General features: G+C 49.0%; 3 protein-coding genes across 3 annotated transcripts; 1 reads left to right on the forward strand and 2 right to left on the reverse strand.

Moving 5' to 3' along the window:
- Positions 1-3,040: 3,040 nt before the first annotated feature.
- Positions 3,041-4,014, reverse strand: CGCS363_v015159 (uncharacterized protein; the record flags this gene model as incomplete). The annotated part of the gene is made up of 3 exons (XM_036647008.1): positions 3,041-3,261; positions 3,331-3,430; positions 3,514-4,014. The coding sequence occupies 3 exons, from the start codon at positions 4,012-4,014 to the stop codon at positions 3,041-3,043; spliced, it is 822 nt and encodes a 273-aa protein (XP_036487772.1).
- Positions 4,015-9,907: 5,893 nt separating this feature from the next.
- CGCS363_v015160 (Uncharacterized protein) lies at positions 9,908-10,378 on the reverse strand (the record flags this gene model as incomplete). Its single annotated transcript, XM_036647009.1, has 1 exon — positions 9,908-10,378. The coding sequence occupies one exon, from the start codon at positions 10,376-10,378 to the stop codon at positions 9,908-9,910; it is 471 nt and encodes a 156-aa protein (XP_036487759.1).
- Positions 10,379-15,739: 5,361 nt separating this feature from the next.
- Positions 15,740-17,370, forward strand: CGCS363_v015161 (uncharacterized protein; the record flags this gene model as incomplete). Its single annotated transcript, XM_036647010.1, has 3 exons — positions 15,740-15,745; positions 15,796-16,240; positions 17,321-17,370. The coding sequence occupies 3 exons, from the start codon at positions 15,740-15,742 to the stop codon at positions 17,368-17,370; spliced, it is 501 nt and encodes a 166-aa protein (XP_036487799.1).
- Positions 17,371-17,819: the final 449 nt, after the last annotated feature.

Genomic DNA, 17,819 nt, shown 5'->3' on the forward strand with positions numbered 1-17,819 from the left:
CAACGTGCGGATGAATAGAGCCAAGTGTGGAGTAAGGAGTAAGGTTTAGGATACTTTGAGACTACCTTAACCGGCGCGGAATCCTTCATCGCCGGCTAGCGATTGTATCCGTGACTACCGGTGACAAGTACTACACATGGACTACACTTCACTCGCGTCACTTTGCCTTCTAATAGGTGGGCATAATATGATGAATGGGGAATTACGTGCCCGTCTTAATATTTCGTTGGTCACCACTGGGTGGACACTGTTTGTTCTCCTTTTGCTGTGAGTATCACATAGTGTTAGCTATCCTTATGGTGGAGAGCATAGGGATAGACGTGCCTGCCTACTAGGGTGCTGTACTATCCGCTTGCAAGTTGCAGATGCCCCTGAGGTGAACTCTAGCTCTAAGTTTTCGTCCTAGAGTTCAAGGCAGGATCCAAACCAGGATCGAACTAACCGAGTATCACACTAAAGACTTGTCCTAAGATGGTCTAAAGGACTAGAACGGGAAAGGCGCACCGACATGGATGTATGTATGTGCTGATCTTGCTACGGATGCGAATCTATGGATGATGAACTAATTCAATTGTATGCGGTAGTGCAGCATCTCTTTGGATGGCTTGTTTTGTGACTAGCTGCGTGTTTGTCTATGTATACTTAGGTAGGTATATACGTGAGGCTGGAGAGCGAGAAATGGCTGATAACGACCCACGCTTGGCGTTCCATCCTAGGCAGGCTAGGTTCATTTCCTCACCAAATCAACTTGTTATTCTTGTCTGCACAGACACTCGCCGCTAATTAAAGCGACCACCCGCCGGCCGCCATCACCGGACTTCAGTGATAGCAGGTGACAACGCAGGTATTAGAAGTTGGGCCTGCTTAACAGGCTAACTAGTTCATGGTAGGATAGTGTGCTTTGGCATTGCGTGCGACGCGCGCGCCCATTGACACGACTAGTCTTTAGGCCGTTATTTCATTGAATCGAATTCCGCCTAAAACGTCTTGGCAATGCCACCCTGGGCGCTATCCTACGTGGCGTTAAAGCCTTAGCAGACCCTAAGCTTTGCGGGAGCATCGACACTATAGTAGGAGTTGCAGTATACCTAGGTCGGTGTGAACACAACACCCCTCAAACCAGAGAACTTACAGTAGCAGAAGCCAGATACAGTTGTTTGCATAGCATGTGACCGTTATGCTAGACTCAAGTAGCAACTCGCCTTACTTTTATAGTAGAACTTTAAGGGAACAGTGTCTACAGCGGATGCTAATAGAGAAGAAATGATGGCGATGATGGGTGTAGCGTGTATTATGTTCCATGGACGGACGAGATGGTAAAGTGTATAGGAGTTTGTCTTGTCTAGAATGAAGTATAGGTAAGGTGGCTGGAGGTTCTACTTAGGGTTTATCTCAGAGGGTGCAGTTCAGGAGGTAGGTTGATAGCTGCATGTGAGCACCTGTCGCTGAGGAACAGGTTTAACATGGATCGGAATGTTGGATTCGTGTATGTATGACAATGACTGTTCGTATGTACGTCAAGATTGATTGCGACACCATGATATACGCATCTCCCTACTCTATGGTATGATGTTGGCACTGAACCCTCTACCGAGAGGGCTCTAGACCCACAGAATGTTGACTGCTATAGGGCGGCAGACGTGAGACTAGAACGACGAGGATGCGTGGCGTAGCTGTAGATCATAACACATTAAACAAAGAACGGGTTCACTTATGAAACAATCCGGCGTCTGCGAGGGCCTATCGTCGAGGATGCTCTTCAGCGGATGAGAGTGGGCGGGAGGGAGTTCTGTTAATTGTTCGGGGTAGGAGTGATCACTTTCTTATTTGCAGGCACCACCTCGCAGCTCAAGCAATTTCCGGGAGAGTGGGACGGATGACAGGCGCAGTAGAATGCTGGGAACAGCTGCGCCCCCTACCCTTGTCCTAGGTATCTCAGATTGAGACGGTTGTGTGAAGCCTGTTGTGGAAGGATGGTGGGATCGGCCCGCCCTGCTATGATCTGCACCTTCCTTCCGATGCAAAGGGGTGAATATATAACGCAGTAAGGCCGGGTCTCGTCGTCCCAACGACATTACAAACACTGGATTAGAAAATATAGAGCAGGGCTACCTAAGACCTAAGGCTGTCTTCAGGCCTAGCGATGATTCTTGCCACCTGCCTTGTGCACTGGCTCACTGAGCTAGGCTGCAGGGCTTAGGGCTGTCCAAAATACCGAAACGGATTGAATTTGTGACTAAAGTTTAAAATCATCATATAGGCTCAAGCCAAGGAATAATTCATTCTGTTGTTAGTATGAGTAAGGAATCATCAAAATGTTTCCAACGCTGCTGCTGAGCACTAGCACGACGCGAGAGTACCCACGCTCGACTGAAGAACGCTGTCTGCAGTCGTTACAGTAAATTAAAGCAAACCAGGATAGTATCTGGATCATATGTCCCAACGAAGCCGACTTTGAAATAGTCAGCGATAACGTGAAGAAGAGCCTCTGTTCTGAAACATGAGTACTAGTATGCAGCGAGCTCTACCCCATAAACGTTGATGATATGAGTCGGACTGAGGTACTTGATGACAATGAAAACACTAGGGCCGAAACGATGGCGAAGTAACAGTCAGTAAAGTTCACCTCCGCTGGACAGCTGGCCATCTATCCGGCGACAGATGAGCGCATAATAGTTCCCGAATTTACAGCTAAGTGGATGCGGTGGGCTGTACGCCGCTTGCCTCTATGCTGTGCTACCTACTACTTATCCCTGATATCTCTATCGCGCGGCTCGACCTGCCGCCCTTCCTACGTCTAAGAACCTAGCTGGCAAGGATTCGAATCGAAGAGCTTTGAGAAGCTCTGAGTTACAGGGCGTGGATTTCGGCTGCTGATGATATGACCTAGTGCGACCCAGATCGCCGCCAAATCGGTCTTTTTACGACTGGCTTGCTGCTCCGCGCTTCTCCTGACCACTGATGATCGAGAATATGTTGTCTACTGGCTTGGTAGATGTTCTGCGGAGCATCAATGAACCCGTAGGGATACTCGCCTCCCTCAGCGCGGACCCTCATTGAGGGTGGGCCGCGAGCGAGCGTGGGGAACGACGCTGATTTGTTTATGCGTGAACGTTGGGAACGGCCGTGGCAATCTTATGTCGACTTTCTTGCCGGGCTTCCGTGGCACAGTGATCCCTTCGTCCGCCATGAACTGCCTGCACCCCCACGTTAGGAAACCCTCCTGGTTGATGACTTCACCGCCACCGCAGGGGTTTTGAGCTGTTCAATAAGCCGGTCAGCACGGCGTAACCCATGTAACATACACTGGCAGAACAGGCACGAACTCACGGCCTACAACGCCTGTCTGGCCCCCTTTGCCGTAGGCTACAACGCGAATGGAGCGCGGGTGATTGTGGGCTCGTTGGGAGGCATCGCTGTCCAAATGGTACTCGGGAGGCGTTAGACGAAGGCGTCGGTAATTGGCGCCATGATCCAGGGGAAGGACCTGGTAGCAGAAGGAGCAGGACTTACCTGGTGAAGAGCGAAAATCTCCGCACAGCCGGCCTCAGTTCGATGCTTCTTGTTTACTGGGACCTTCTTTTGGCTCTGTAGTCTGGCTTGGCATCGGTCAAGGGCAGCGACGACTCGTGGTTTGGAATGCTGGAGGGCGAGACTGTACAGAGAAGGGCCGCTTCCCTTCAAACTGGATGAGATAAATACGTCCTTCTCGACGGCTATAACGGCCATCATAGCGGGCTGCTCCTGTGGCCTGACGCGATTAGCATCAAACTTGGTCTGCATTTGGATATAAGCCAAGTGAGCAAGCTCATAGAATTGGTTATCGTTGAAGAGTGTTATAGTGTCTTGGGTGAAGGTGAGCTTAGAGGAGTAAACTATTTGTTGTGCTTTGTCTCGGGCATATGTGTCAAGGTTCAGGCCGAGATCCTGAGCTACAATACTTCGGAGGAGAGCGAAGAGCACAAGGATGCCGGACAGCCTAACCGCCCAGCCCCGAGATGCAGGAGTCCACATTCCGAAAGACGACTAGGAGTAGACAGCAGTTGAAGAAACCCGCCGTGTAGCTTGCCGGGGAGCGGACGGTTTAGCAATACTTCAGTGGACAGCAGAAGGGAAGCCGTGCGCAATAAGTACCTATGTCCGGTCGAAGAGGCTAATGCGCGTTATCGGAAAGTGACTAAACCTAAGCTGTCTAGTATTGATTTTGGAGGTACTACAACCTCTTCGAAAGCTAACATTGACAGAGTCATCAAAAAAGGCATGTTCACCGTCTTACCTTGGATAAACTGTGTTAATTATTCTGTAGGCGAAGAATGGATCACACTCTCCAAGGGTCAATACAACAAAGAATGGAACTGCCTTGCGTACTACCGTTTTATGGCTTCTAAACTGTAGAAGAAAAAGGCAATAGCATCTATTAACCTGACAATTTCTAAGGCTAGCTACATATCCAACAGGACAAAAACAAGTGCAATAAAAACGGTCAAGGACTGCAGTTTCAGTAGTCTGTAATGTCGTCAAGCACTTACATCTAGAATATACACTCGTTCCTACCTAGCCCGTTGCTGTGCTCTCCCTGCTCACCTAAATGGGACATAATAAGCTTTACCGGCGTTAAATAGGTAACGCAGGGCTAGTTAGTAGCCTTATGATGATGGTTGATATAGCATAGCCTTGATGTTTTCTCGAACGCAATCTGGCTCTTGCAAACTTGTGGTAGCAGTGTGATACTTCATCGACACTTTCTCAGTTAACGTGCCCTCATAACCTTTCCTGAGTACAACCAGCTTGCGGCCACAAAAGGAGCATTAGGACATAGGGTAAATACTAGAAGTGAGACTGCGCCTGTTTGTATTGCTTCAGACACAAAGAGGGACGCTTCAATAAGTTACATACTGTTCTAGATGATCTCGTTCTCGCTATTTTGTCCGGGCGGGCGCGGTAGCTGTCGGCCGAGCCCGCTGTCCAGGCCCAGGGGCTGACCGGAATAGCTAAGACGGAGTTTAATACATTGGTTAATTAATGATCTACGCACACCTGTGGCAAACCGGCCTTTCGAAGACGTTTAATGTCGCTAGTAGCAAGGGCTGTATCGTTATATCGTTTGAGTAGGGGGTGCATATGAGATTCATTCTGAAGGAATTTTGATTTGGGCTATGGTGTGATGAGGGGCCGCTTCTGCTGGGCCAGGCGGCTGAAAACCCCCCTTCATATACCCCATGGGTTAGCCATGGAGGCTACGCTGTGACCCTCCACATGTTTCCCCGTTAGCTTCATACGGCAGTAAAAGAGGTGCGCCTCCAGGCAGCAAACTGCCAAAGAAAAGTTAGAAGGGAAGGAGGAATCTATTAGTACACCGGCCTAAAAGGCTGTTAAGCTGCATGACCTTAGTTCACACACTTAGCACACACACTCATTCTTAGCATGTTAAACCTAAGGTCTTAGCGATAGTCGTTGTCATATTGTTTGCTCTAGCCTCTATCCTATAGTAAAAGCACCCTATTTATATAAAGCAGCTTGATGTAGCAGATTAGTGGCTTTCGGCGGCGTTCCAGGCTCTTATCTTGGCGATAGGACGGATGTCTCCGAAGTACTTCGCAAAGAGCTAGCCAGGCACCTTTTTTGCCTCTTCCAGGCCTTGGTCCAGCCACTCGGCGTCGCAGTCGGCCAGGTGAGCCTCACGCTTATCGCCCCCAATGCCAGGCTTATAGGGGACTCGGGCGTTGGTGGCGTCACGCTTTAGCTCCTTGTGGCGGCCACCGGAGCCATCGGGGACTGTGATCACTATAATCTCCCACAGAAGAGTTCTTAAGACGTGTTAGACACTATCCTTGAAGAACCTCATGCGGCTATACTCCTGGAACGCGGGACCGCTCTTATTCTCTTCCGAGCTCCATGCCTCCGGCTATGCTAATGGACAGCGTAGTGGCGTGAGCGCTGTTGTGGATCTTGTCGGAGGCTAACGTGAGATCCCGGACAGCGTCCGTGATAGTACAGAAGATCACCAGGTGCCCTAAGGTGAAAGGGTTTCGTTGTGACGATCATGTCGTTAATAAGATGGCGGATGTTGTCGTCGGTCGGCTTGTTATCCGATGCCTCCTTGCTGGTCGACTCGGCATCATAGCGGGAGGGAAGGGGAAGGCTTGAACGGATGGACCGGGTGTGGGGGGGAGGGGGGGGTTGTTAAGCCCGGTCAGCGGGAGTCGCAAGGTAAGCTACATGGCGTTGTTGAGCGTACGGTAAGAAGCTATTATTATGAGGGGCTCTTGGATCCCAGGGCACCTGTCAGCATCGTGGAATAGGAAAGAGCACTGGGGTTTTATGGAGGCCGTACTGTCTGTTGGTCCTTAGTTTGTGGTGCTATCAGACTCAGTCTGGGTGTCGTTGGTCATAATTATGTAGAGTGATGAGGTTGTCAGAGGTGGGCTCAACTTATGTGCTGGGGGCCTGAGGCGCGCTGATTGCGAAGATGCCTGTCTCTTGTAGCCCTTACTTAGTATGTGCAGCGTGGAAGGAGCTGCTTATGGTTGCTGTGAAATATTTGATGTTGTTTGGTTATGTGTGGTTGCGAGTGCGGTAGTAGTGATAGCGGTAGTGGTGGTGACGGTAACGGTGGTGATGGTGTGTCAATTTAGATATAATAATGTAATGGGGGGGGGGGGGTTTGGTTCTCCCGAATAATTAGGAAAGGCAGTTGTAGTTGTGTGGTGTCTTCCCTGTCTCTACCTTCGCTCCTGCCTTCCGACATACCGCCTAGCGCTTTCCCAACTACACAGGCTCAGGTCAAATTCCCACGTCGCGGTCGACTGAAGGGCATCCTCGCGAGGCTCGCTCGCCCACGGGAAAGAAACACTAAGGAAAGAAACAAGAAAAGAATCGAGAGAAGGGGAGGGGAAAAAAAAGTGATCCACACACAAGCAGGAAAGGAAGAACTACAGAAGACTCGTGCTACCTACCTCTCAAACCTCTACTAACCAAACCTCTACCAACTTCTACGCACCTCCGTCAAACTATAATCGCAACGAAGAAACGGTTACACCTTTATCGCTATCTTGACCGTCTACTATTTAGCAGATGCAGTGAGTATAACGAAATACTTCAAACGTGTCCTCCGCTGGGGGCGAGCGCTTTAGGCCTAGTGACCCTGCAGATGACTGACCGTTAAGTATGTGCCTTGAATATGGTTGCGTTGGGGATAACTCTGCCCCCTCTTCCACTGAGGCGTTGAAGCCGAGAAACCTAGCAGCATCGTTCGCGTGGTGCCTGCAGTGGACGTTATTAGAAGGCTGCGCCACCCCCCCTACTTATAGCTGCCCTCTACGCCCACCCCGCCAACGCAGTAGCAACGAGGAGGTGCTAGCTAACTAAACAAGTGAGTCATGGAGACGAGTTAGCAGTGGCTTTCCGGTTCCGCGGAGCTTAACCTAAGAGACGGGCAGCGGGAATGGAAATCCCAACCAAGATCCAGATAGTCCACGGGGGCGGGGTCTGATCGTACAGGATTTCAGTGTAGGAGCGGGTAGTAGCCACATAGCAGTCGAGGACTTCGGGGTGATTTTTAGTGCGGTCTAGCTAATATAAGTACGTTCGTGTTCGATTGCATGAAAGTAGAGGAAGTAAACCGTTCTACGTGTGTACTCAAAACATCCTGATCTCCAGTACTTCTATCACAAAGTGAGAGTGGCGGTCTTAATAGAGGCAATGTCTCGCCTTGGGGCCAACATCCTGCGTTCGGGGCAACAATTTCTTACGAGCCGATCGCTGCTCCCAATAAGAAGACCAAACGCATTCAGGCGCTTTTGTCGTCACCACCTTGTATCATTCGTCCAATTTCAGCCAGCAACGTTGCGTTGGGGCTGGTGTTAGGAGTAGGAAGTTTCAAACAACTATGCCGCTCGCCTCCCTCTGCACGCTATGCAGAGAAGAATCACGGTTAATTCTGTTGTGTCTGCTTCTCTTGGCTGATGACTAAATTCCTATGGGGACCTGCATCGTCACCTTCAGATCGGCATGGGGGTGAGGTCTCCGAGTTCTGCATCCAGCAGAACTTAGCCGCACCCACACCGACTCACCGTTTAGTTCGCCGCAACATCCCAGCCCCAGACCCCCATGCTTCCCAGTCTGGTAGTCATGCTATCACCTGTTATCGTGGGGCATTAGGAGATCGTAAAAGAACTATGATCCGGTCTTTATACGCAGCTTAGCGCCCAACTATGTAATAAAAGGGAACAGCAATACAGGCATATCATCACTAAAAGGTTTGGTTGCCCGACCAGCTTATAAGGGAGGTTCCCCTTTACGCAGGACTCTCGCCTTGGTTGTTTCCGCAGCCTAGGTCTTCCCAGATGCGGTGATTCACTTCCTTCACACGCCCAACTTCGGCACATACTACGTATTTGCCGGTGGGCGGGAAGCAGACCGTGTATATGTTGGAGGTGGACGTTGCTTGAGTACGTCCGCAACCTGAGCCATCCTCCATATTTATACCGTCAACGATAAATCTGCTGTGACAGCAGGGTTCGAACCCTAGGTGAATGGCGATAAGAGGCCTGGGTACAAAGCTCGCAGGGATTGTGATGTCTTCTGTGGTTGTGACGTTGCTCATAGTCTTGCTCGCCAGAAGTGAAGCTATAAAAAAGAAAAGACTACACGTCTCCGCAACACATACTCAACGCTGACTGCAGGGCCATCAGTATAGCAACTCACAGCTTTAGTGCTGTTGGGGTGCTATTGCGGAAGCAAACGCACTTCATTAGACATAGAGTGAGGCTCATAGTCCCAGGCCTCAGAGAGTTTCAAACGGCCATCTAGAGCTAGGACAGAAGGTATCAAGGTCGCTTTCCATGGCGCATAGCCAAGGTCTAGGCCTCTCGAGCTAGCCAGGCCCAACCCGTTAGCAACCAATGACTGTTTTAGGGCTATTCCTTCCTGAGACCTTCTGCTCATGTTACCTTAGGCAGAGATCCGGCGGACATACCTCAACTCAAGACCAGTCATTATAAGATAAGCTGCATCCTTCCACATTACGACAGGTAAGCCGCATTATCTATTAGATGCAGCCATGCTGTCCACCTGTGTGGGATTCGAATGAGAACCCAGCCGACGATATGATGGGCCTTGTTGACGAATTAAACAAGCAACTTTCGGATGAGGACAACGCTAAAGACTACTTACTCCACTCAAGGGCTCTTTCTCGACTTGATGACTGCAGATCAAAGGCCCTTCATGAGCAAGACCACAAGACTTCTTCAAATTCCTACATCGTAAACCTACAGTGGCTCCTAGCTGGAGCTGCCAAAGGACACCCAGCCTAAACACGTCATGACCTTTCTACAGTTATAGTAGCTACAGCTTGTCCGTTAGTAAGAAAGACATGTCGTTCTGTCTGCTCAATAATGGAAAGCCGAGGACCTTTCCAAACTCATGAGAAAGTACTTATCCAGATCCAGAGGAGCTAAGCTAGCAAAGTAATTGCAGCATTATTAAGAGGTCTAAGGAGAGAGGTCGTATTCCTTTTCGTTGGGGAGACTATTTATAGTCGGTGTGCAGTCTGATGTAATAAACGCAGACTCTATTGCTGCTGTAGGTTGTGGTAGATCGAGTAATTGGAGGCTAAGATGATTTGTCTTAGACTTGACTACTACTCGTAGAGGAAGGTGAGCTGAAAGGATCAGAGGATGCTCACGAGGTTGATTGCTAGAGACTTGCAGAAGTCCAGCTATAAGTCACCTCGGGCTCGGTATCAACTAACCCTTAGCCCTGAAGAGTAGTCGCCGTACTGGTAAGTAGTAGTGCTGCCCCCGATCCTGGAATGGTCTCTTAGTATACGAAACTAGGTTTCTATAACTAACAGGGCGAAAGCGGGCGAGTGGTTGGTCTACGTTATATCAGAATTCTACATTATATTTCATCTATCATCTGAAGTCATGAGTGGAATAGAAGCTTCTAGCAGATACTCCTCATCATCAACCCCCTTCTTCTTAGCACCCATCCGGCAAATCCCGATTTCCTCGAGGGGAACATTTTCTATCCATACGTGTCCCCGGTAGTCCTTCAGGATCTCCGTCGCGTCAATAAACCCCCCGTCGGCAATCTTCCTAGCATTCAAGATAGTGGCATGAAGGAATAAGCTGAAGCCTCTCTTATCGAAGATACCGGAATCCTCAAAAACATGCCGGATTCTTTGGCATAGCGCGTCGAAGTCATATTTGAGGCACGTGGGGTGCGCGAAGAGGATTTCGGCACGTACTGGGTCTATGCCAGGAAAGATTCCTAGGCCAAGGAGCGAGATTATGATGGGGTTTTGAGGAAGCAGAGGAGTGATGCTCTGAAGAACCTGTGTTGCCTCTTCAACGTCTTTAGGCTCCGGAAGAGTCATGACTCCTAGAGTGAGGTGGATCGTGCTGAGGGGACGCACTGCGGACGACGGGATGCTGACATTGTCCGCACTAGTGATGTATGACTTGAAAGCGCTCAACTCAGCGGACAGCCTAGGCCGCGACAATCGAGTGACCAGTGGGATACAAAGAAAGTGAGTGGGTTTCATAGTGAGAATCTATTGTGAAAAGCAACTCGATAGAAGTAAAAAGACAGGCCATCTGAGTCTGGACGTATCCTACTTTTGAATGGCCCTTACCTAGCTGAAATCGGCATGCTAGTCTGGCTTCCTCCTTACAATTTCTTTTCAATAACTTAGATAAGTCATCATTCCGTTGGACCATCCGCCTCGCGGGATGTCCGGATCGACTCTGACCCACCGACCCACCTGCGCGCAACACACAAACGCGGACATTGAGACCCCTGGCTAGCTCCTAGCCAGACTAAAACCCCGACACTTTAGCACTGTTGCTAGTTTTTCCCTCTCTTGCTCTCCCCCCCCCCCCTCCTTCTAACCCACCGGATACTATTGATTTAACGGGGTAATCTTGTGGAAATAACGAGATTGTCTCTTCACCACCAGGGTAACCCTCTTTAGGAAGAAAGAAAAAGAAAACGGAGGAAAATAATCATGCACGAAAATGGTCACGAGACAGCGGCCCAACTAAGACTAGTACGAAACCGTCCACAGTCACATCTGCCAGAGTTTGTCAAAAAGGTCCACAATACAGTACAGTACAAGAATACAATACTGAATACAACACAGGTATATGTGTTAAATTGATGCATTATACTCAATACATCTTTTCAAAATGTAGTACAATATTGGTGTATTATGTTTTGTGTTTTGTGCGGTATTCTTTTATTTTATTATATATGTTCAAATAAAAGCCCTTTTTAGTATAGTTATATAGATTTATATACTTTAAATACTATTGATGCAATGAACTACTCAGATTAAGAATATTGGAAAATTATGTGCAAGCCTGTAATCTGCACGCATTGCGTGCGCGACGTCCAGAAATTCTTACAAAATCAGGTAAAATCGGAAAAAAAAAGTTAGGAAAGTTCCTCTTAGATATGGCGAATTTCGCCGTTAATATGCTAGGATTATGGTTAGGGCTTAAGGTCATAGGTCAGGTATTAGGGTTAGTAGTAATAGGTTTGTGGTTGTGAGATGTGGGTTCTTCCTGTTAGTACTGGAAGGGGGCAGAGTTCTTGGAATTGTTGACATTTTCGACTTGGAGGCAAGGGGTCAGATGGGCGTTTTCGTAGGCGTGAGGCGTTATTATAGGAGGAAATGGCCTGTATAAGTACATAGAGACCTGCTCAGCCTACGACAAAAAATACCAAGCAAACAAGCAAGAAACACACTCGTTTTTGTACCTTTTCCGTTTTTCTCAATGACTTGAGTGATCAGTTCCCTAAGAGCCCTTGGGATTTTCAGCCCAGCCAATGGCAAAAATTTATCAAGTCCTACCCTTTGAAAATCGAATAAAAATGGGTGTTTTTTGGGCTCTTGTGGCCCTGGTCAGCCCTGGTCTTCGTCCTCCTTCTCGATCCCTGCTTTGCCTCTTGGATTATTCGAAGCCAAGAAGGGGCAGAATACTGTGTGGACAGCGCTACTAAACTTGTTCTCAGCAGCGCATTTTCTCCTAGGAAACTGCACAACCCAAGAGATAAAAAGAGTAGAAGTTATGGATGAGGCACAATTTGGTCAGGGTTGCATTCATACAACCATCTTCATATCTCTTGTGGTTATGTGGGAAATCGATGCATAAGTGTTTGGGGATTTTCAGGGGGTTTTTCGCCTGAAGTGGAGTGCCCAGCACGACCGATGAGTTTTCTTCCTTGCCCCGTTGCAGTACGGGGGTGCTAAATAGGGGACATAGGGGTGCCGAATAGAACACCTCGAATTAACGGTGTCCTTCCCGAATACCTATTATCACATCTAATAACCTGTTATGAGCAGGTCAGGGCAACCAACTGTGGCACAAAGCAAAAGCTTCGGTAGTGGCAAATCCGTTGTCATTATCCCCTGTTCTGCACTATATAGTTACAATCCTACAGTGACCAACCGTAGCGGTCGTAACGTAACCCTAACATAACCTAACACCTAACCCTAACCATAAACCCTAACTTCGTAATGTCACGGTCTATGGACCGGTGTTCGGCCTTCGGCAAGACCCTCAGCCACGACTCATTGGACCCACCAAATCCAATGGCGCATTTGCTAGAAGGTTCCAGGAATATCGACAAGGTCAATAGCAAGGCTATAAGAATGCCTAGGAGGTAGGGAGGATACGTTTCTGTTTCCTGTTCTTCAAGAAGATTTATTGTACTCGTAGTAGTAGGCTAGACCAATGGCACCGACCTTGTCCTAGACCCTTACACCTCGTATCTATCCCTCGGGGATAAGTATGTTTATCTTGGTGCGATTCGTCCTTAAGACCATATAATGTTATGTTCAGACGCGGCCCTGGCCATTTTTCATCAGCTCCCTAGGCCCAGACTTCATTCGATGACTCAAGGTTGAAATTTGTGTACAGCGAGGACTGTGAGACACTTAGGGCCATGCGGCCAGAACAGGCTATATTAGGTATGCTCGATAGAGGAGAATGAGTATAACCAGGTGAGGATCAAGAGCAGCATAGTGTGAGAGTTCACTGTGGAATGAGGAAATGTATGATATTTGGATCGAATCTAAGTATACCGGGTACTGCATACAACTTACCTTCCTCGGGTGCTGTTAGCCGATGTCGGTAGCTTTAAAAGGGGGGAGGAGAGGGACACACAGATCTAATGCATAGAGCCGAACCACACACTTAATCGGGAACTCTTAGTGGCTTAAGATCACACCCAGAACACCTCTGAGTGGCCTTGGTAGACGGTCTTAGGGTGGTTAGAAGAATGCAACTTTGCAAGTAGCGGATGAAAAGTGCGCAGGTGATTATATCAGGGTAATCATCGCGGAAGAGTTAGTTAACGGAGACAACCGTCTCTCAGCAGTAAAGGCGACAAGTATTACACTGACCTGGGTTGCATGGTGCCTAGTGATGGAGAGATCTGGCTCTTTTCTTTTTTCTTCCCCCCCCCCTTTCTTTTTAATAGGTGTTGGTGCCGCTTCTATCGCGAGCGAATGCGACGTCCTCCCTTACGCAGCTTTAACACTGTGAAGTTGAAGCGAATACAAAAGGAATAGGGGAATGAATGCTTGGTAACCGTTCGTCGTGGTTTGCCGGGGCTGGAGATAACGCGAGATTTTGAGCGCGAAAGGCGCGAGCTTAAACATAATCTATGACTAAGATGTCTTTTTAGTATACAGAAGGCCGGCTGTGCCAACGCACATGACATGGCAGTGCTTATAATGCCATGCTGATAGCAATATACTGGGAAGCTGTCATAAGACAACAACCATTCACAGCAGCTATACGAACAAACGTGCAAACCAAAATTGCCCCCAGTATAGTATAGGAGGACTATATTGACTGACCTGGAAATACGGCATGGCTTGCTCCAGCGGAACAGGGGTCATTTGGGTGCGCGTTTGTCCTAGAGATAGTGCTGATCGGCAAGGGGTCGTTGTCTTAACTATTCTGCCCAGCCTTCTGCTAATAACAATCCCGCTGCAGCCTGTTGGTCGGTAATAACTACAGGCCTCTGAGTTGTTGATAGGAAAGATATAAGAGTGATCTTGGGACTTCGCATCCGCTGGCTCTGTGTTATGGTCACAACATCAACTTGAAGTGGCGGACTCTGGCGACACGAAATCACCAATACAACGACTATGTATGACGTTGTGATATAGAGAATGAAGGTTCAATTGCGAAGAGGAAGGAAGATATATCTATAGCTATAACTCATCTTGACTTAGGACGAGTGGGCAGCTGAGAACAGGAGGAATGGATCACTACCTGCGACGGAAAGCTAGACCTAGTCCAATTGTGCCGATAGACCCCCTAATTATAGACTTAATTCTCCGATGTCTGACTGCTTCTGTGCTCTCAATTGATACGAGCGAGGCTAGAGCACATGTTGATCCCCCACAAGATTGGCACTTATTATTCCCTGCCTGACCCCCGACCACCCACCTAGACATAAAAAAAAAAAAAAAAAAAAAAAGAAAAGAAAAGAAACGGGGAGGCGGGGCACTGTCAGACCGGGTGGCCGGTCTGGACCCACTGGCTATGAACTATCATCATCCCTGCCCATCTACCACCCCTAGCACGCTTTGCAGTAAGGGGATTTTGACCGCTGTTTCGGTTCCAACGGTACTAGCCAAGGGGCCACATCGGTCCATGTCAAATTAAAAGCAGGCCCGGAAACCAAGCACTATCCGTCATATGGTACTATCCGTCCAACCCTTTTTAGTTATCACTTGTCGAACCTAGGCTAGTTCAGTCTTGCCAGTTGCTGCGCCCTCCTTGTTCTCTATGAGCAATACTCAAGAGCAAACTTCCTTATCTCTTTTCTTCAGCACCTTCCCACCAACATTCATTGACCGTTCTCGTGTTTAGAGCTTGCATGGCATTCGGCGCCAACCACCCAGCCACCAACAAACTCTTCACATATTTCCAGCCTGCTCACGGACTCCTCTGAGCCACTTCATTTCATCCGGTTTATAAATCGCATTGTTACACCTTCTTAGCTCCCAGTAGTCTCTACAAAAGCCTGCAGCTAGCTCATTCTTCACACGGCGTCTGCATCCTGCTCTTGCCGAACTAGGAGCAAGAACGACCCATACCCGAAACGATGGCCTCATATAATTGGCCTGACGCCAACGGTCCATGGCAAGCCATGACAGTGTCGCCTGCGCAGAGAGTAGGTGACGGCCAGTTGATCAAGCACCTGGTCGATAGATACGGCATGAACGCATTAAAGAGCCTGGTCCAGGAGTCGATTGCTTCTCCAGTGCCGGCTGAACGCAACGCAGCTCCCGATGAAGCGTCAAGTATTGCTACTGCGATATCATCCACGGGATCAGCCGAGTTTGGCCCACGGGAATCCGAAAGCGTACGCCATTCTCCCCTCATGTCCTCTACTACTGGGGTGGCAGTGTCAAAGGGCTCTCGGGACGGTTTGAAGCTTCCGAGCAGACACATTCAACGTGGGGACCTTTCCGTTGCCACCTGCACCTCGGCAACGCGTCGGGCTGGACGTATTCGGGTGAAGCAGCGGTTGCCGGAACCGCCGACAGTGGGGACGTCATCCGCTGATCTAAAGACATCGAAGCGGAATGGGTATTTTGTGTGTGGATTGTGCGGGGAGGAAGGTATCACCAAGACCTGCGCAAGGAAGAGCGACCTCAGACGACATATCGAAGACTTTCACTACAACGACGCTCAGTGGTTCTGCCGTCACCATGGCTGTTACATGGTGTTTGACTCTCAGGGTTCCTACAAGGTACACTTGAAACAGGTTCACCGCGACTCTCTAGCGTGCGTAGATGGAGCCAAGGTTAAACTCTGCCCGCAGGTGTTATTTGCCTGCGGCTTTGACGCCTGCTTGCAAGTGTTTGAGGCCCCGGATTACATCAACGCCGGCCCAACCTTCAAAGAATATGTCCGTCATATCCTCGAGCACTTTGAGCAAGGTGCTAGTCGTGGCGAATGGTCATACTCCACAAGGATAGGCAATTTGCTCCGTCAGAGCCAGGTGCAGCTCGCCTGGAACGAGTGGACACAGAGCGAAGCATTGAGAACATCCCTCAAGTGGACCCCTCAGACTTCCAACATCTTGCGGAAGAGATTAGAATGCCGGCACATTGGCGACATTGAGCTCCTCGTTCAGTACGCCTTTCTTCTAGGCACTGATCCTGATAGCATCATCAGATTTCGCGAGGACTTCGTTACGCCCGTCGCCAGTACGTGCAGAATGCATATGAACGGCCAGACATCTATCCAACGAGATATGGAGTCCGTCCAACCCGCTGAGGAGTTCTTGTTAAAGCTCTCCAACATACCGCACTCTGAAGCCGCATCCGCATCGTCTCAAGCGGTGCCAACACAACCGCATTTGGGATGGCCTCCTTATCCCCACCAACAAGCGTACTACGACTTTCAAGCGTTCAATGTCATGGCCAGTCCAAATTTAGCAACGGCTACATCCCTGGTGCATCATTTCTGTCAGGGCACCATATACGATGGTCAACAACCTACGCGCAGATCCATTCACAATGGAACGCTAAGGTATCATTGACCAGAGCATGCGGCAGTTAACAAAGTGCGCCTCTAGGCAGCAAACTGCGAAGGGAAGGTTCGAAGGGAAGAAATATCCATGACCAGAGCATGGTCAGGTTAATGAGCGCTAGGATGCACACGTCAACATCCTCTCCTCTAACCAGTTCCCCCATATCACCCCCCCTTTTCCATTCTCTGATTGTAGCTCTCTAGGCCAAGTGTCGGGGATAACCTGCCGCTTGGTTAACAGCACCGTCTTAATTAGAGTCTACACACAAACTGATAGAACCCCCCCCCCCGCCTTGTTAAGGCCACGACGCACGGTACTCTCACCTTGACAAGGGGGGGGGGGGGGTTCTATCAGTTTGTCAGATCACTCCTTAATTATTATTACGCTCTTCGAAGCTTAACTATCGTAGCTGTCCTACGATGTGGATGTTCCGCCTATGATTAATGATAAAGTTGCCCTGCAAATTAGAACGTGTGGTTTTGACACCTGGACAGCGCGCCTTCCGCAACAGGTAAACGGCCGACATAGCCAGGCGATGCCTAGACTGGCCCTATAGGAGACTGATAGTAGGTTAGTAGGTCCATTTCTGCTGCATCGTACGCCGACCATTGAAGCTTGCTAGCGGGGGGAAAGTGACGTACACTCTTCCAGTGTAACCTCCACGCGGTATACTCTTCCATGGGAGTTTCGGATATCACCGTCTAGTGTTCATAACCTATGTATTTCCCTGCTGAGATCCCGCTGACTTTAAAAGGAAGAGAGAACCAGACGCCAGCAAGCGAGACGACCTATGGATACAAGTAAGCCAGCAGGGCAGCTAACTGTAGCATAGAGCAAAGGCTTTCGTGATGATGTTTCCGACATAATCATTCTCCGCTCCGTGCTAAATAGGTAATCAATACTAACAGCCACACCTATGATCTTACTAGAAGAAATATTTACTTTGCCCGATTAAATTACGTCCTAATACTGCCACGAACGCTTAGCTCAATACCATTGTCATGGGAAGCCCAAAGATTGTCCATGCGCTGGAGATTCTGTTCTTATTACTACCTTAACCCCTTAGTAATAGCTAGCTAGCAACTTAACTTAGAGGGCCCTGCTAGGTTACTAAGACAACGAGACAGGGGGCTACAAGCCTACAATCGGCGGCTTTCTTCGCTAGAACCCCCGCTAATTAATGCTCAGACAGCATAGACACATAATCCTGATTGAGAAAAGTAGCACCAGGTATGTTAGGGCGCCCGTCTCTC

This window comes from Colletotrichum siamense (assembly GCF_013390195.1).
Source record: "Colletotrichum siamense strain Cg363 chromosome Unknown KSG_Cg363_contig20, whole genome shotgun sequence".
NCBI classification, from domain to species: Eukaryota; Fungi; Ascomycota; class Sordariomycetes; order Glomerellales; family Glomerellaceae; genus Colletotrichum; species Colletotrichum siamense.